At 46.6% G+C, this 20707-nt stretch overlaps 1 protein-coding gene across 5 annotated transcripts in view; it reads right to left on the bottom strand.

Annotated features, from left to right (window-relative positions):
* Positions 1-20707, bottom strand: part of camsap2b (calmodulin regulated spectrin-associated protein family, member 2b) — a 105600-nt gene that overhangs the window by 50698 nt on the left and 34195 nt on the right. For 2 of the 5 annotated variants that reach the window (XM_053651486.1, XM_053651487.1), the window contains exons 3-4: positions 9707-9868; positions 7508-7588 (exon numbers count right to left, since the gene is read on the bottom strand). The exons of the other annotated variants lie outside the window; for them this stretch is intronic. In XM_053651486.1, coding sequence (XP_053507461.1) covers positions 7508-7588; positions 9707-9868 — 243 coding nt within the window. The remainder of the gene's footprint in view (positions 1-7507; positions 7589-9706; positions 9869-20707) is intronic. 5 annotated transcript variants of the gene reach the window in all.

Raw genomic sequence — 20707 nt, forward strand, 5'->3', positions numbered from 1 at the left:
AATAATGTGAGGAGTTTGATGAATGTTTGGACAGTTCCTTTGAAGACTATATTGAACGACTGGAATGTTTCATGCTAATTACATTGAGGATGATGCGACAAAAATGCTCAGTGCTGCTCACTGTGTGTGGGGCAAAAACGTACTCCACTTTGCATTCTGTGCTCTCTCCAACACAACTAACTACTGTGACTTATACAAATACAGTGACTGCTTTCATTACAGTCCAGCATCGTCAGAGATTGTGCAGCATTTACATTTTCACAATTGAAACATATACCAAATGAAGGCATTTCCAACTCCATTGCTGGGCTTAGATGATTGTCTGTCCACTGTGCTTTCGGTGAGCAATTGCATGATCAAAGTGCGTGGAATTTTGGATGAAGCGCTCCAATGTTGCTTGCTGGCTGAACCGAAAAACACATTTAAATAGGCAGAGGAAAGGGCACTAGCTGTTAAAACAGCAGTGTTAAATGCTTGTCTACTTTGCCCACAACAACATGAATCATCTCCTGGGGAGGACGTCCTCCCCACACAGCTCACAACTCAGCCTATAAGAAGACATCACAAGCTGAACAGCAAATGACTATTAGAATGTGCTTCAGATGTGGTGGCCAGCACAACCACAAACTTGCAAGTTTGCCATTACTATAAAAAAAAGAAAAAAAAAAAAAGGAGGCACATGTGCTTGAAAAAGATTAGAGACGGTACTGGTACAGCAGGTTCCAGGCCAGACCAGCAAACAAATATTATAATACACAATTACCAGGAAGATTACTCCATTTACAATACCAGTACGAAGCCAGGTGTGGAGAAAAGACCACATCTGGCCACTGTCGTGCTAAACAAAAAAGCACACACAATGGAAGTAGATTCAGGCGCAGCATGCTCCTTGATCAGCAAGCACACCTATCACACACTGTGACCAGCTCAACCCCTTGAAATACATCAGGACAGTGGAGTATAAAGGCAGTGGTCACGATCAGCTCTGGAGGTAAAATGGAAATTTTTTCTGGAAGTACTGTATAAGAGGACACAAAACATTCTGCCATGGTTTGTCATTCAGGGCTGAGGCACAAGCCTATTGGGAAGAGACTGATTTGATGGGTTAGGTATATCAGTGGAGGGAGTGCACATTGTGCACCTGCAGTCTGAGGCGTCAATCCTAAACAAATATGCAGAGGTCTTCCAGGACACTGGGGTCTGCGAGGCTCCCTGAGTCTCCACCGATATTGATCCTGCAGCTGCCACATTGTAACAACTCACCTCGTAGAAGAACCCACCCGCTTTGCCCGATTCGACTCCGTCCTGCGTTTAACCTCCTCGGTCATTTCTTTTTGTCTCTCCACCACCGTATAGGTGGCCTAGTTTGGCACTGGGGGTCGATGTATTAAACATTACGACATCAACCGAGTCTGCCCGTCATGAGCTCTGGCATTCTCCCAGTTGTCTCATGCTGGGCTGTGTTGATGGCAAACCTGAATTTTGGGATCCACTGGTCCCCGGCGTCATGTCGGTCTCCTATATATGACGTAATCATGACCTTCAGGGTTTGGTTGACCCTTTCAGGCAGGTTGTTCTGTGGGTGATGGCTTGTGGCGAGTTTCTGTTTTATCCCCCATTTTTTTGCAGAGTTCCGTCAGTAGCAATGACGTAAATTGGGGCCCATGATCAGAGAACAGATACTTGGACACTCCCCATCGGAGAAAAAAATCTCTCTGAGAACCTGTAGGATCTTAGGCATATTGCTATCTTGTAAAGGGAACATCTCTAACCATTTAGTCAAGAAGTCCACGATTACCAGCAAGAAGGTGGTGCGGAATGGTTCCATGAGGTCGATTCCCAAAGTGTGCCCAGCCTCCGACACCTCAGTGGACTGCATAAATCCTGAAGGCTTGGTGTTTTCATGCTTGTATTACTGAGATGTGGTAATACTGAGTTTCACCTGCTCCCAGACCTCTTCACACCGTCGGCCACCAGCACTTGTAGCAGTCTTCAGTCATTTGAGATGGCCCCATAGTGAGCTGTAATGGAAATAGTGTACGAAACTCAGTGTCAAGGTTAGTGGTACTACTAATTGGTATTTTTCTCCTTCATCTTTTAGTGGGAGCTTTCTATACAGTACACCCTAGTGGTCATTGAAACTGATCCGGTGAGTAGGTGTTCTTTGATTTTGTTGTGTCGCTTTTAATTGTTTCACGGTGTCATCTTTGTTCTGAGCTTGAGAGATTTCAGCCAAAGAATGGAGTAGGTCAGTTTGGTGGTGGTGGACAACATTTAAGCAGGGAGCCACATCTATGGAGGGAGGTTTGAAGGCCCGTGACAAGGCTCCCAGTCCTGTGTTGAAACAACCCTTCCTGTAGTGCACTTTGAAGGTTAATTGTTGCAGCCGCAGGGTCCACCTTGTCAGGCATGAGGAGGTCTTTGGGCAGTTGCACACCCAAGCAAGCGCTGCATGGTCAGTAAAGGCTTTAAAAAAAACGCCACTCCTTCTAGGAAATGCCTCCACTTTTCTACAGCCCAGACCACAGCCAGACACTCCTTCTCCGAGGAAGAGTAATTCAGCTCAGCCCCTTTTAATGTCCTTAACGTATATGCAATAACCTTCTTGCCCTCCTCAGATTGCTGGGTCAAGATGGCTCCTAGTCCCAGCTCACTGGCATTGGATAGGGCTTGGAAAGGCAGAGAGAGGTTGGGAAGTGCAAGCACTGGTGGATTTTGAAGTGCAGCTTGCAATGCTTTATAGCAGGCCTGACCTTCAGGTGACCACTCCCATCTAAATCCTTTCTTTTTCAGGCAGTTCAGGGGTACGGCCAGGTTGGTAAAACCTTGAATGAACTTATGGTACCATCCTGCCAACCCCAAGAAGTGCTGCAAGGACTTCAAGTCCGTTGGTACCAGATACTCTGATGCCACTTGAGTTTTCTCTGCATCCACTTTAACTCCTCGCTCCGTGACAATATAGCTCAAGAACTTCAGCTGTTGTTTGAAGAACTGGCATTTTCTCATATTGAGGGTGAGGTTGGCTTGGGTGAGCTTCTGCAGTACAGCACTGATGTTTTTGTTGTTTTGATTACAGGTCTGGGAGTATACAATAATGTCATTAATGTATACGAAGCAGATATTTCCTCTTAGCCCACTCAGTACTCGTTCCATCAGCCACTGGAAAATGGCAGCTGCGTTTCGTAGTTCTTATGGTATCTTATGGTATTTTCTTGAATTGGTACAGGCCCTTGGTGGTGACATATGCTGTCTTCTGCTTGCTCTCTTCCTCCATCTCCACTTGCCAATAGCCGGACTGCAAATCCAAGGTCGTGAACCAGCAGGTGCCTTCCAAGGATTGCAGGATGTAATGTAACATGGGCATTGGATAATCGTCTCTCACCGTCTCTCCCCTTTTTATCCTCGCATCTCCTCACTGCAACACAGAACATTCATTAATAGAACTCCCCACAGGTGTGCATTCCTCACCACTCACCTTCACTGGCTCTGTCCTCAATTCACAAACCGGCACTTGAGCACGACCCCATTTCCACAATCACTCGTTGCCACGAGCTCTCTGCGCATAAGAACTGTTTATTATGGGGAAGTAGTGCAGTTTTTCCCAACCTGGTGAGGGAGGGTTTTTTGCAATGTTAAATGATGCACACCCTGGTATTGTACACATGAAAGACCTCGCAAAGAGCTAAGTGTGGTGGCCAGGCATGGATAGGGATATAAAGGAGACTGTTTGGACATGAAATACCTGTCAAAAATCATGTCATGCACAGCCTAAAGCACAGTTGCACCCTTGGGAATGGACAACAAAGAAATGGTCCTGGCAGCATATTGACTTTGCAGGCCCTTTCCAAGGCAAACCATTTCTCATAGTGGCTGACACAAAAAGTAAGTGGTTGGAAATCTCTCTGATGAAGTCTAAGTCATCCTCAGCACTTCTTAATACGCTGAGGCTCATTTTTGCAACACATGGTTTGCCGGATGGCGTTGTTTTGGATAAACACTTCCTTCACCTCTGCAGAATACCAGGAGTTTGCCAAGTGTAATGGCATCCAACATGTGACCACTGCCCCCAACACCCCAGTTCAAATGGGCAAGCTGAACGTATGGTCCAAACAACCAAAGTCGCCCCACATCACTAAAAGTGATTGGCAGACCAGGATTGACAGATTCCTGCTGTCGCAGCATGCCACAACAAATTCATCAATCAGAGTCCTTCTGAGCTTCTCATGAATCGGCGTATAACCAGTGCCTTGGATTGACTCCAGTGACATGCACCACAAACAAGAGCTAAATGCTTAGAAATGTCAAGGCAATGTCAGTGTTTTCCAACCAGATGACACCGTGTACATGAAAAGTTATGCTAGAGACTGTAAATGGTTACCTGTTGTCTATCAGTACATTTACATGGACAACAATAATCCAATATTAACCTGATTAAGACAATACTCTGATTAAGAAACTACCACGTAAACAGCAATTATTGATTACCTTAATCCGACTAAAGTCATACTCGAAGTAAGCACAAATTCGAATTAAGACATGGAGTATTCCTGCTTTAGTCGCATTATCGACGTACATTACAGACATATAAACACCTTAATCACACTATAAACGTCGTGTGGGAGTTTTCACCGCATTTTGCAACAGGACACATACACACATGGCAGCACTCAATTGTTTGACGGCAAACAAGAGAGCATGGCTGTGTCCGAAACTGCATACTTACCTGCTATATATTAGGCGATATACATGTATTTCAGTTACTATATAGTAAGTAAGTAAGTATGCCGTTTCGAACGCAGCCCATGGCTTCAAGCAGTCGCCTATTTGTACGTATAGCATGACAAATAATTTACTGCACTTGAAGCTTTTGCTAAGTTAAAAATGAAACACCCTAAACTGTATATGTTACCATAATGAAGATGAACTCTGTGTTGATACGTGAAATTCAGGAGGGTACGTCGGACAGCATGGCAAGGGTACGTAATGACGTGTGCCATTAATCGATCTATGTTCTATAACATGTAAAACGGGAACATGAAAGGAGTATTATAAAAGCAATTCATGTAAACAAACACCTTAATCATAATACTGATTTATTCAGAATAAGGTCAATAATTAGATTATTGTTGTCCATGTAAATGTAGTCATTGTGGAGGCCACCAGTCCGGTTTCAGATTTGGTTAGGAAGTTCAATGGACAAATACACCACAGACATGTTGGCCAGCTACATGGAAGAGTGGTCCCCTGTGTTACCATGGCATCACAAGAAGAAACTGTTTTGCCTGAAACTGTAACTCCTAAAATGCCAGTGCATGTGCCACTCCAATCTGAAAAGAGAGCATTCCCCTTTAAGAAGACTGATGCATTATGGGGGGTGTTGTTCTTGTTCCTGTTTAGCCTGGGTTAGCTGAGTTCTCGCTAGATATGCTCTCAAGCTTCGGAGTTGAGTAATGTATGCCTGATTGACTGAATATAAAGTAAACCATTACTTGGAACAGTCTTCTTCCTTTCAGATCTGATAAACTGGTTATCAAGGACTACCCCAAGGTTTGTGCACTGTCAAATGGTGTGATATGAGAGCTGTCCAGAAAGATAATAAGAGTGATATAGTGGAAGTGATAGACAGTGGGCAGGCCACTGACTAGCTGTTTGTGTGTCATAGAAAACACCCCAAGAGGGCTCCACTGTCTAAAGACAAGTTAGACTGTGATTGAGCAAGACGGTCAAGAGGCACCTTCTTCTGTTAAAAGGAATTGGATGTACTCTATAGCTACCACCTGAGTGGCATTATGGGGAGCCTTGAGTAATTCTTGTGTGGGTTTAGTATTACACTGGTCAACCATAACATTAAACCCACCTGCCTAATATTGTGTAGGTCCCCCTTGTGCCAACAAAATAGCTCAGACCTTTCGAGGCATGGACTCCACAAGATTTCTGAAGGTGTTCTGTGGTACCTGGAACCAAGACGTTAGCAGCAGATCCTTTAAGTCCTGCAAGTTGTCAGTTGCAGCCTCCTTGGATTGGACTTCTTTGTCCAGCACATCCCACAGATGCTCGATTGGATTGTGATCTGGGGAATGTGGAGGCCAAGTTGGACAATTTTTGCAGTGTGGCAGGGCACATTATCCTGCTGAAAGAGACCAGTGCCATTAGGGAATACCATTGCCATGAAGGGTGTACTTGGTCTGCAACAAAGTTTACGTGTAAAAGTAACATCCACATGAATGTCCGGGCACAAAGATTCCCAGCAGAACATTGCCGAGTATCACACTGCCTCAGCTAGCTTGTATTCTTCCCATAATGCATCCTGGTGCCATCTCTTCCCCAGGTAAAGCACCGGGCACACACCCGGCCGTCCACTGATTCATCAGACAAGGCCACCTTCTTCCATTGCTCCATGGTCCAGTTCTGATACTCACATGCCCATTGTAAGCACCTTCTGTGGTAGAAGGGGCAGCATGGGAACTTAGCAGCCCCATACGCAGTAAGTTGTGATGCACTGTGTGATCTGACAATTTTCTACCATAACCAGTATTAACGTTGTCAGCAATTTGTGCTACAGTAGTTCTTCTGTGGGATCGGACCAGACGGGCTAGCCTTCTCTCCCCACACACATCAATGAGCCTTGGACGCCCATAACCCTGTCGCTGGTTCACTGGTAGTCTTTCCTTGGACCACTTTTGGTAGGTACTAATCACGGCATACTGGGAATACCCCACAGGACCTGCCGTTTTGGAGATGCTCTCACTCAGTCATCCATCACAATTTGGCCCTTGTCAAAGTCGCTCAAATCCTTATGCTTGCCCATTTTTCCTGCTTCCAACACATCAACACTGAGAACTGACTGTTCACTTGCTGCCTAATATAGCCCACCCGTTGACAGGTGATAATCAATGTTATTGACTTAACCTGTCAGTGGTATAATGTTATGGCTGATCAGTGTATTTTGGAAAGTTCTCTAGTATTGTTTGATATGATGTAACTTCAAAATGTGTTATGAACTCTCATAACAACTCAACTAGTTCTAAAGGAAACGGCCCTGACAGTTTGGAACAAAAGGAAGTTGAATGTTACATATGTAATTATGGTTCTACGACTGAGTGGAGACCCATTAGGACACCTGTGTCACTCAGGCTGAATGGCCATAGGATGAGTGTGACATGGCATGGAACTTCTATAGGCTTCTCATGTGGGGTCATGGTCACAAAGTGAATAGTTTTTGGCATGAAAATGAGTAAACAAGAATACTTCCCTAGTTCTGAATGAAATTACTTTGGTGGTCCTCAATTCAGTCATAGAATAATGACCATCATAACCTTCCATTTTTGTAGTATTTTATTAACAAACCTTTAGTCACTATGTGTTTAGTATGTGCAAGTTAGTAGTCTCAGTTCTTTGCAGTGGTCACCAATACGTATAGAATGTGCCCCGTATTCACATTGTAAGTCTCCTTGTTAGTCCCAGTAATCAGATTTATAAATTGAACATATCTTTGTATAAAACCCACCTTTTGGACTGCAGGTTTGGCCTCAAGTGTGTTTCCTACTCTTTGCTCTTGAGCCATGGTCTCTCTCAAGTATTCATTAACCTGCAATGAAACACACAAACAAGCTGCAAGTGAGCTCTATTTCACTCTTCTTAACTGCCATGGACACTGAGAATCATCTGATTCCTTCTTGTGCACATGTGCATGTATCCCTGCACAGGTATACCCGAGACCTCTTAGCAAAGTCACAGTGAGATACAGTATGACTTGAACCACAAGTATACCAGTTATCCACTTATATCTACAGTTTGAGGTATCCAGGTGATTCTCAGTGTCCATGGCATCAGCAGTTTCCAACTTGGACATCCTCTGAAATGGGTCGAAAAAAATCCATATGAAAATGGGTCCGAGTCTGTCCCTGCTAGCTCACAGACACAGTTGATGGGCTCTAAATTAGCCATGGCAGCCTCTCCTGATATAGCAGTGGGCTTAGTACGATTGGATAATGGTAGGCAACGCACAGCCCTGAATGCATCCTTTCACACAGTGCTTGATATGGCAGAATTCACTATGCCATAGTACAAACATTAAAGGGGAATTTGTACAGATAGCTCTTTTGTGCTCAAAAATCCATTGTATGCATTATAGCTAAAATGATGGATCAGCAGCAGGTTGGACCATTGATGCCTATCACCAAATATATTTATATATATATATATATATATATATATATGCAGAGATACCAGTGATTCCCTAATGCAAATAATATTGCACTGTGTGTGGCACATAATGGAAATGCATTTGCCATGTTGCTTCTAGTATTTAGGCAAGCACTTAAATCTACAGAAGTAAGGGACAACTGACTGCATCAGATCAGATTTCTACCCCTCTGTCTCACTCTAGCATCACAGGTGCACTACATGGCCAAAAGTCTTTGGACACCTGACCACCACAAAGTTCAAAGCACATAATTGTATAAGATTTCTTTGAATGCTGTAGCATTACAATTTCTCTTCACTCGAATTAAGGGGCCCAAACCTGTTCCAGCATGATAATGCTCCTGTGCACAAAGTGCATGAAGACATTGTCTGCCAAGGTTGGAGTGGAAGAACTCTAGTGGTCAGCACAGAGTCCTGACCTCAACCCCACTGAACAACACCTCACTAATGCTCTTGTGGCTGAATGGGCAAATCCTTACAGCCAGTGTATTCTGAGATGTATACATAGAACCTTTTCTGCCATCATGGTCAATGGCATAAGAACACTACTGTACTTGGATGACTGGTATCAAGGAGCATTCCATTCTCCTCACACACATTAAAGTGCTCAGTCCCCACACAATTCATCAGCAAGGAGCTAGATTTACTGAGAATGCTAGTCACAGTGTCACCCCAAGGTGTGGCAGACATTATTATACTTGGTCAACTCATCTGTCAGAGCTGTACATTGGTGCAGCGCATGTACTGTCAAGATCGCGCATACACCCAGGGAAGTAGTGTCTGAAGCTTAGGTGGGGAAAAAATTGGCAAGGTGTAAGTCCACACATTTATGTTGTGGTACTCCCTGTCAAAATTAAACAGCCCAATGGAACAGGATGTAATCACCATCTACTAAAAAGATTTTCTTCTTCTACTGCTTATTCTTCCCACTTTGCACAGCTAAGCACTGTGCAATTCAACAAATAGGACTGCTCGTGACCCTGAGATGGGCAGCAAGAATTTGAATTCTACAACTGCTTTTACCAGTGGTCGGAAAACCGTAGTAGCTCCCTCCATCGACTGTCCCAAATGGATGCAACACTTGGCACCCTCACCCTGGTCATCCAGTTAAATTTGGCCCTGTGGAATTAATCATTACCTGAGGACTGAGAGCAGACCAGGAAATACTCCTAAAAGCAACAGCCCCTAGTACACAATTTTGTAGGCCTTTAGGTGGAAGCTGTTCTGTGAATGGTGTGCACCATCGGTGCATTCCCCGATTCGAAAACACTAACTCTTGTCCAAGGACTACTAGATAGCAGAAAGTGTTTTAATAAAGTTAATTTCAAGCAGCCTTTAAACTCAGAGAACCTAATTAGCTTTGTAGTAGCTACAGAATGGTTTATTGTAGTGGCCAAATAATATATATTTAAAAATTACTACTTTAATAATAATCTGACATTTTAGAGAAGAAAAACAAAAAATTATTTTTAAACACGAATGGCTGGGTCCAGGATCTCACCTTGTTAATCCAGGTGGTCACAGCTTCTTCAGCATCATAAGGGAAGTCTTCCTCTGGAAAGAATGGTGAGTATTTCTGTACACAGGTCAGCACTCTCTCAACACTGATCATCTCCACTGTATATGCCATCATCAGAGTGTCGATCATCGCCAAGTGGGAGCTCTGCAAGTGTGATTGGGGGTGTGTGTGTGTGTGTGGGGGGGGGGGTTTGGGGGACACACAGAAGCTACTTGGTTGTCTTTAAACATTATAAACAAGTTAGAAGAATAGCATTCACAATGCCTGATTTTAGTTCAACACCACAATAAATGAAGAGCTGTGTTATTTAATAAGTATAATCATAATAAATATGAAATGATTAAACTTCATTAGTTATTAGTCATTATGAGGGCTGCAACTAACGATTATTTTGATAACCGGATGATTTTTTTTTCTTTGATTAATCGGATAAAAAGCTAAACTTTTTTTCAATTAGATTTTGTTTATTATAACAAAATAAACCCCTAAATCAGGGTATTTGTGCATGTACTTTTAAAAAAATGCAAAAGGCACATCCAGTTTTACTAATATAATCTTTAATTTTTACATTTAAACCTTAAATAAAACATTTGTCATTGTCTACAGTTTGTCCAGTTTTAAGCAGCAAAACTTTACATAATATCCAAAATATAAATAATCAAAAACAAAGCCAAAAATTGAGTTTTAAAAATATATAGGATAGCATCTGTTACAGTGGCTGATTGTTGAGGAGTGCATGGGGGATTTCTCCTCTGAACAAATTCACTCATGGAGAACGGTTTCTTTTTGAAATTAAAAAAAAAACAAACAAACAAACAAAAAACAAACAGTAATTGAGTATGTAGGAAGCAATTTATATGTAAATTAATATTTTCATTGTTTATAATGATAATTGCTGATAAGTTGACAACAATGATTAATATAAGAAATCTAAATAAAATCTAATTAATACATGTTTTAACCATTTTTGTTAAATTTATTTTACAGACACACTGTACTTCAGATGTCACAATATAAGCCAAAAACATCTCAAATATATAATTCATTCATTTAATTTATATAACATAGTAGAGCCGCAGTAGATCACATTTGAAAAACAGATAAAAGTTAATTGTAGCAGACACACAGAGAAACGCAGCAAGCTCACAGTCTTGTTTAAAAGGACAGGAACAATTATGCACTAATGCACAAATGCATAAGCATTCGATGAAAACCACTACAGTGACTAAAAAATCTTTTACTGCTGCTGTTACCAACTGCCTTTAGATTTAGTGTTTCACTTTGTTCACACCGCTTTAATTTAAACTCTTTCTGTGGTAGCGCTATTTTAATCCACCAATATGCTGCGCAACCTGATGCTCGAGACAAAATACATCTAGTGTGACTGTCACGAAGTTAGTAAACAAAGCTGTTTACACAATAGCATGAAATTAAACTAGACTACAACATTTTCACATGTTCATATAATGTGGATATACTCAGGTTTTTGCTTACCGTGCTGTTGTTTCACCTTCATCCGTGACACCAACTTGTTTTCGTTTCATGTGCTCGTGCATCACTGTGGTACTCCCGTGCCACACAAGCTCAGCTTTGAATAACATGCAAGTTACCGTCTCCATTGCTGCATTTAATGTAAAATGCTCCCATGCCTTAGATGACTTGGGACACACACTTTTTTTTGCCGCCGGGTTATCTGTTTTCTCTGCCATTTTGCACGTGTTTGCGCCTGTGTTTTCATGAAAGCGACGTCACACGTAAACGCCCCCATGACGTCAGCAGACCAACTAATCAATAATGACATTCGTTGCCAACGATTTTCATAATCGATTATGAGCGATTTTATCAATTAGTTGTTGCAGCCCTAGTCATTATGAATCGTTATTTAAAAATGACATTTGTAGGTGTCCATTACAAAAGGCAAATGTTAAACTCCTGTATTGTGGTGTAGCAGGAAGAGAAAAGGGCAGAAGGCCCAGCTTCTCAGCCCACTAATAAAAACAGACCAGAAACAACTCGTTTAGAATTGCTCATTTGGATGACACTTTCATCCAAAGTGACACTGATCAAATACCTAAACCGTTTCAGATGAAGTGCGAATATTTTGTTAAATGCGGTATTTCACTGGGTGATCAGGCACCACAACAGAGGATGGATGGAGTTCTGCAGGATACAGCACAAGTCATGTTAGTGCTACCCGCTGCCAGCCCAAACCACTCAAATGGTTTCATACTGTGTCCCTCTGCAACTGAATGCTGATAAGTGGCTGCAGAGCCCATAATCTACAGAATATCATTTACAGTTTACAGGTTTACTTTTTACTCTGTGCAGTGATTGTTGGATGGAGCTGGTGCAAGTGATTGCTCATGTTCACAGTGAGCCTGGACAAAATCCTCCTCTCAACCATAATCTCCACTGTGTCTAGTCTGGAACCCCTGACTGATCGAGCTCTCTTAATGACTTTGTCGTCTGTTGGTGTCTTTTGGAGTGATGTCCCTGCCCCAGCACACAGAAAATAACAGTAAGGGGGATTAGTCTAACCTTTCATGGGAAAGGTTAGACTAGTGTCTAGTGTCCACCTCTAGTGTCCCTTCTCTAAATGTCTAGAGGTGGAACATGACAGCCAGGAGATTTTGTAGGTTACCCCTGTAAGTTCACAGTCAACTTTATTTGTACTCAGCAAGGAAATAAGCATACAGAAAGACTCAACTAGTCCTAGAACAACAGTTACATATATACACACTGTAAGACTGCTTGTGCTTAAATACAAAATTTAATTAAATATTCCTAGGGCAGCTGCTGCTTGTTAACCCATAGTATTAGATTGTATTTGTATTAGATAGTAATTACTTCCAGCCATACTGAATTCTAATCAATATTAAATATTGAAGAAACATTTATACACAGTGATGGGACAGTGAAATGAAACAGGTTATGCTGCATATTAATTTTCATAAATATGAAACAAAATATGTTATATCAGTGTTTGTTTCTCGCTATATTTGAAACACCCTCTTGATTAGAAAGATGCCCGCTCTGCACCACAGCAGTCACAACAAATTTGAGTCAACTAATGGATATTAATGACATAAGTGTATTATGTAAGAGTGCCCCCAGGAAAATCTGTTGGAGAAACTCAATTAACATGTACAACAATGTATTTTTAAAAAAATATAATGGCTTGATTTTCACAGTAAAGTCATAAGATATATTTCATAGAAACTTGGAAATATTACAAAATGCTTGAAAATAACAAGTAGTTCCTTAAGCATACTTTAACATGAATTACAAATATTCCATACATAAACGATGGCTTCATGAAAACTCTATTCTACTGCACAGTCTAACACGGAAGGTCCCACAACAACAATACTGCAACATAGTAAAAAGGACCAACTATGATTTTCACTGCTTGTCATAATGTGGCTTTTTGTCTCAGAGATGATCTATTAAATTAATCAAAGGCATCTATTTACATGCTATGACGTGGACATGTTTCAGAAACTTAATGAATTTAGTTTTATGACTGTGACCTAGCGATACATACCACCACTGACTATGTTTACATGGTGTCGCGACGGACCGACAGCCGGCGCGCATAATAAGAAAGTCGCTCCTTCCCCAACTGCCGCGCAGGCACGAAGCAGACAGCCTCGTGCCAAACACACCATCAGCCGGAAGGACCGTCACGGTGGGGCAGGACCGTCGACGCTACACCGGCCGGCGATTGGGGAGTCCGTCGGGAAAATTCCACCACTCAGGCGACGGCGGAAGAGTATAAAAGGACGCTCTTCCGCCTGTGCGAAAGGGACGGCTAAGATACAGACTACGTGTGCGTTCTTCAGCAACATAGAGGTATTCCGACCTTTAGCACGATGCCACCATTACGCTAATCTCTCTCTCTCTCTCTCTCTCCCCGAAGGTTCGAGTGTGGACGAGGCTGCCGGATGGTGAGATCGCATACGGCGGTGGATGACGGCACGGGAAAACCCCCCACACACCTCCTGGGAACTCCGACACGCCCTCGGAAGCGTCGCAACACCAGCCACACCCCCACAAAACCCCCTCACACTCACACACACACGCCTCCTCACTGCAGACAGCACCCACATAGAAAAATAAAACCCTAACCACTGGATCACTAAAACCTGCCTATTGTGAGTCTGTGCTCAGCCCTTCCCAGGGCTAATTCCCTTACACTGGTGGAGAATGCGGGCACGAGCACAGACCCGCCAACGATAACAACCACTGAAAAAAAAAAACGAGAGAGAGAAAGAACCATGCACCCCGCACTGAAACACCTGCTGGAGACTAGCATCCAGCAGCAAGCCATTACACAGCAGCTCGCCGAAAGCCTTCAGGTCGCAACCCAGACACTGGTTGACCTGAGGACCGAGACCCCCGCGGCCGCCCTACCCCTCCCCGACCTGGGATGCGAGATCTGCCGCCTGCTGCCCCCCCTCTCCCCCGAGGAAGATCTCGAGGTGTACTTCAAGGCCTTTGAGGGTATTGCCCACTGAGAGGGATGGGACCGGGACGACTGGCCTCGCGCCTTCGGCCCGCTGCTCACAGGAGAAGCATGCACGGCCTACTATGCCCTCGAGCCGGAGGAAGCGGCTAACTACGGGATGATGAAGGAGGAAATCCTGGCGTGGTGCGGGCAAACCCCCTACCAGGCAGCGACAGAGTTCCATCGCTGGGCCTATCGGCCAGGGGCCCAACCACGCGGACAGCTGAACACCCTCGTCCGGATAACCAAAAGGTGGCTCCAGCCGGACCGGCATACCGCCGCGGAGGTGGTGGAAAAAGTGGCCATAAACCATTTCTTGAGGGCGTTGCCCCACACAGAACACCAGGCCGTAGGGGCGCAAGTACCGGCAACACCCCAGGAGCTCCTAACCACCCTCGAGCGAACCATGGCCACCCTTGAGCTCAGCCAAGGTGAACAACGGCTCCCCAACATGCCCTTTGGTGCCCCTGGCCCCCGGCCCGACCGCCAACCCCGTCCCAGCACCTGGAGGGCCCACCGGAGATCACCCGTCCGTGTAACCTCCGTGGACGAGCCCATGCCCACGGAGCCGGAGATGGAAATCGCCAGGCCACCCCAGAAGCCATGATTAGCGGGGTGTGCCCTCCATTTACGGCAGCCGCCGGATGGCCCCACCCTGACGGTGTGGGTCGGGGGAGCCCGGTAACCGCCCTGCTGGACACCGGGAGCACGGTGACCCTCGCCCGACCATCCATTCTACCCAATGGACTTTGCCCGGGGGGGGGTTCTCACCGTAACCTGCATCCATGGGGACACCCGGGAAGTGCCAGCAGCCGAGGTCCAGATCCGGGGTAAAGCCGGTGTCTGGCCCCTCCAGGTGGGCCTGATCCCCGAGCTCCTGGTGCCCCTGCTCCTTGGAAGGGACTGGCCAGGATTCCCGATGGGCCCGACGATCGAGTCCGGCAAGCCGCGGCGACGCACGAAGAGGACCCGGGCCCGGCAGACCTACCTGGCCCAGGACGAGGGAGACGCCGCCACGGAAGGTAAGGCCCCCCAACACACTAACCCTCTGTCTTCTGTCTTTTACTAGGTGAACCGGGAGGGGAAGTTTGGACGGGAGCAGAAAGAGGACGACCGCCTGAAGCACTGCTGGGCCCAGGTGCGAGTGATAGAGGGAGTCGACCAGAGCCCTGACCTGAGACTCCCTACCTCGTACTTTCTCGTCCGGAGCGGTCTCCTCTATCAGTGGGCCTGCCGCCGCGGGGAGCAGGTGAACCTACTGGTGGTGCCCAAACCAAAGACTCAAACAGTAATGCATCTGGCTCATACCCATCCCCTCGGCGGCCACCTGGGGCCAAAAAACACCCTAGAGAAGCTGAGGGATCGCTTTGTGTGGCCCGGGATGGATGCGGAGGTCCGGGCTTTCTGCCAGCAATGCCCGCAGTGCCAGCGCACTGCCCCACGGAGGCCCCCGCCGGCGCCCCTTATCCCTCTGCCCATTATCGGCGTCCCCTTCGAGCGAGTGGGCATGGACCTCGTGGGCCCCCTTCCCAAGTCTGCCCAGGGCCATGAGTACATCCTGGTCATTGTCGACTATGCCACCCGGTACCCCGAGGCGGTGCCGCTGCACAAAGCCACCTCCCACAACATCGCGAGAGAGCTGGTACTCCTGTTCAGTCGGGTGGGGATCCCAAAGAACGTGCTGACCGACCAAGGTACGCCTTTTGTGTCTAAACTAATGTCCGATCTGTGTCGACTGTTACAGGTGAAGCACCTTAAGACGTCGGTTTACCACCCGCAGACCGACGGGCTGGTCGAGCGATTCAACCGGATGCTCAAACGGATGCTGGACGAGGAGGGGAGGAATTGGGACCTCCTCCTCCCCTACGTGCTTTTCGCCGTCCGAGAGTGCCCCCATATATCCACGGGCTTCACCCCCTTTGAGCTCCTTTTCGGACGGCGCCCGCGGGGACTGTTGGACGTGGCCCGCGAAGCCTGGGAGGAGCAACCGTCCCCATTTCGCTCAGTTGTCGAATACGTGCAGGAGATGCAAGCGAAGATCGATCGGGTAGCTCCAATAGTCCGGGAGCACATGCGCACCGCGCAGGAGGAGCAACGAAGGGTATACAACCGCCCGGCGCAGCCCCGAGAATTCCAGCCGGAGGATCGGGTCCTCCTGTTAGTACCCAGCAGCGCCTGTAAGTTCCTGGCCCGGTGGCAAGGCCCGTATACGGTCCTCGAGCGCCGGGGCCCCGTCAACTACCGCCTGCAACAGCCCGGTAAGCGCGCAGTGGAGAAGCTCTACCACGTGAACCTTCTAAAGAAGTGGGTGGAACCGGCACCAGTAGTGTCGGCGTACGCGGCCCGGGACACAGACCATGGCAAGCGTACCTTGGTCGGTTTGGGGGAGGACCTTACCCCCACCCAGAAACAGGAGCTCACCGAGTTGGTAGACCAATTCTCTGATGTGTTTTCGGCCTCCCCAGGGATGACACAGCTGGTCCACCACGAGATCAAAACTCCTCCCAGCATAGTGGTAAGACAAAGACCCTACCGTGTTCCAGAAGCCCGGCGCAAAGCCATCGAGGAAGAAATTGGCAGAATGCTGCGGGATCGCATCATAGGGGAGTCCAGCAGCCCCTGGTCCAGCCCCATCGTCGTCGTGCCGAAGCCGGACGGGAGTATGCGGCTTTGCAATGACTTCCGGAAGCTGAACCAGGTATCGGAGTTCGACAGCTATTCCCTCCCCCGAGTGGACGACCTCGTGGAGCGACTGGGGAGGGCCCGGTTCATATCTACCCTGGACCTGACCAAAGGTTACTGGCAAGTTGTGCTAGCGCCGGACGCAAGGCCCAAGACGGCCTTTAGCACGGCCACTGGCAGTACTGGGTTCTCCCCTTTGGGCTACACGGGGCACCCGCAACATTCCAGAGGTTGATGGACATCCTCCTGCGGCCCCACTGCATGTTTGCAGCTGCCTACCTGGACGACGTAGTCATCCACTCCTCCACATGGGCAGACCACCTGTTTCATCTAGGGGAGGTCCTGAAGGCGCTCCGGGAGGCCGGCCTGACAGCCAACCCCAAGAAATGCCACCTAGGGCTGACTGAGGCCCAGTGCCTGGGATACCGCATTGGCCGGGGGATGCTGAAGCCACAAACAAAGAAAATCGAGGCCGTAAAGGACTACCCTTCACCCACGTCAAAGAAACAGGTACGTGCCTTCTTGGGGTTGGCGGGGTTCTACCGGAGGTTCATGCCTAACTTCTCTGCTGTAGCTTCCCCCCTCTCAGATCTCACAAAGAAGGGCCAGCCAGACCGGGTTAGGTGGTCAGCCGACGCAGAGAGGGCCTTCCAAGCCCTGAAATGTGCCCTCACCAGCACGCCGGTACTGCGCAACCCGGACTTTGCCCTCCCATTCACGGTGCACACCGATGCGTCCGAGACCGGACTTGGCGCAGTTCTCTCGCAAACCTTCGACGGAGAAGAACACCCGGTCCTCTATATCAGCCAGAAGTTGTCCCCCGCTGAGAGGAAATACGCAACCGTCGAGCGAGAGGCCCTGGCAATAAAATGGGCCATCGAGGAGCTGTGGTACTACCTGGCTGGCCGGCACTTCGTCCTCGTAACGGACCACGCCCCCCTACAGTGGATGGCCAAGGCCAAAGACACGACTGCCAGGGTAACCCGCTGGTTCCTCGCCTTACAGGACTTCTCATATCAGGTCCAGCACTGGGCAGGGGCCCAACATGGTAATGCAGATGGGCTCTCGCAGCGAGACACACTCTGGGCCCGCCCCCGAGCGGCAGTAGGCTCGGAGCTGGGGGGGGGGGTACTTTCGCGACGGACCAACAGCCGGCGCGCATAATAAGAAAGTCGCTCCTTCCCCGACTGCCACGCAGGCACGAAGTGGACAGCCTCGTGCCAAACACACCATCAGCCGGAAGGACCGTCACGGTGGGGCAGGACCGTCGACGCTACACCGGCCGGCGATTGGGGAGTCCGTCGGGAAAATTCCACCACTCAGGCGACGGCGGAAGAGTATAAAAGGACGCTCTTCCGCCTGTACGAAAGGGACGGCTAAGATACAGACTACGTGTGCGTTCTTCAGCAACATAGAGGTATTCCGACCTTTAGCACGACACCACCATTACGCAAATCTCTCTCTCTCTCTCGCTCTCTCCTTCTCTCCCCGAAGGTTCGAGTGCGGACGAGGCCGCCGGATGGTGAGATCGCATACGGCGGTGGATGACGGCACGGGAAAACCCCCCACACACCTCCTGGGAACCCCGACACGCCCTCGGGAGCTTTGCAACGCCAGCCACACCACCACAAAACCCCCTCACACTCACACACACATGCCTCCTCACTGCAGACAGCACCCACATGGAAAAATAAAACACTAACCACTGGATCACTAAAACCTGCCTCTTGTGAGTCTGTGCTCAGCCCTTTCCCGGGCTATTTCCCTTACAATAGACAGCAGTAATCTAATTATTGACCTTATTCTGAGTAAGATAAGAGTGTGATTAAGGTTTTTACATGAGTCGCTTTTAAAATGCTCCTTTCATGTACCCATTTTACATGTTATAGAACATAATTAGATTAACGGCACACGTCATTACATCACCGCGCCACGCTGTCCGCTGTCCCTCCAGAATTTCACGTATCAACATACAGTTCGTCTTCGTTCTGTTACCCTATACAGTTTTGGGTGTTTTTATGTAATTTTTTTACGAACGCTTTAAGTGCAGTTAATTATTTGTCATGCTGTACGTGCAAATAGACTGCTTGAAGCCGTGGGCTGCATCCCAAACCGCGTACTTACTGTCTATATAGTAGCCAAGATACATGTAATTTTCCCCACTACAGGCCTATAGTAGGCAAGGATGCGGTTTGGGATGCGGCTGTGCTCTCTTGTTCGCTGTAAAATGTTGAGCACTGCCGTGTGTGATTGTGTCCTGTCGCAAAACGAGGTGAAAACTCTCACATGAAGTTAATAATGTGATTAAGGTGTTTACATGTCTGTAATACACGTCCATAATGAGAATAAAATAGGAGTACTCCACATGTCTTAATTCGATTAGTGTTTACTTTGAGTATGACCTTAATCAGATTAAGGTAATAAAAAATTGCTGTTTACATGGTAGTTTCTTAATCACAGTATTGTCTTAATCGGGTTAATAGTGGATTATTGTTGTCCATGTAAACGCACTGACTGAAGACGAATTCCAACCTCAATTCAGACACTTTGTTTAAAGAGCTGTTTACAAGCATTCATAATAAAAGTGCAGAATGTAGCTGACTTAATTAAATTCAGGATGCTTTAAAACACATTCCAATAGGAACTACAAAAAAAAGATCAGATGACTGGGGCCTCAAATCACTATTTTGCCTGTTATAACAGAGTCTGAAATACAAAAATATGGGAAAACTTAATACCTTACATTAGTCACTATCTGGCTATGATGATCTCATCACAACTGGGTTCTGATACAAACTCTACAACAAGGATAAATTGGCTGACCTACAGCTATAATTTTTTCAAACAAAAAACCCATGGACTGTAGCTTTACAATTATCTTAACATGATGCATCGCAATGTACAAATGTGATGATGTGCACAGTGGAAATGTGCGATATGAGCATTCTATTGATTATGCATCTTCTAATGCAATTGCACTGTTTGAACACTAGAGGTGTTCTGTACAACCAATAGAGTTAAGATATTCAGTGGTGATTTGATCCATTACAGGAGCCTTTCTATTCTTCAGTGATCATATCGTAGAACAGTTGGTTTGCTGTTGAGGAATGGATTCTCAGGTCGGTTGATGAGCAGTGGCTCTGCTGGCTGTCCTTGAGCTGGATCATGGTTGGAGTAGCTCTTGGAAGTATTCCTTCCACCACTGCGGGCAATTGCTGGGTGAGCCTACAAAGGTTCCATCAGTTTCTTGATGATGTTATTTATCAACTTGCTTTTTCTGCTTGAGGGTTTGGTACAGGGGTCAATACTCATGCCTGGATGCTGCTTCCTCGAGGTCGGCTGCCACCTCATTCCAATAGGCTTCTCATTCGGCCTTCACCTTCTGTCAAACTTTTCTGTTCAGCGGTCAGTATTGCTCAAAGTTAACATGCTTGACTCACTTCAGTTTGTGCACCAGCGCCAGGCACTCGTCCAAGATCCACGGAATATCATTACAGATATTCGAACATTATATTTACTACAGGGGCAACAGTGGAATTGAAATTAACACCCCTTAGGCTTAGGTCCTACTAGTCTAATGGATTTGCTGCCCAAGAGTCTGATCAGCAGCTCCTATCCTTCATCCCAGCCAACAAGCCAGGTTGTGGATGTGAGGGTCTATTTGGTTAAAAATGAACACAAATCAATTATTGAGGGTGCACTGTGGCTTAGTGGTTAGCCGAGTTTGCATGTTCTCCCCGTGCTGTGGGGGTTTCCTCCCCAGTCCATGGTGGGCTGATTGGCATGTCTAAAAG

Source organism: Ictalurus furcatus, chromosome 20, assembly GCF_023375685.1.
Source record: "Ictalurus furcatus strain D&B chromosome 20, Billie_1.0, whole genome shotgun sequence".
In the NCBI taxonomy this organism is placed as follows: Eukaryota; Metazoa; Chordata; class Actinopteri; order Siluriformes; family Ictaluridae; genus Ictalurus; species Ictalurus furcatus.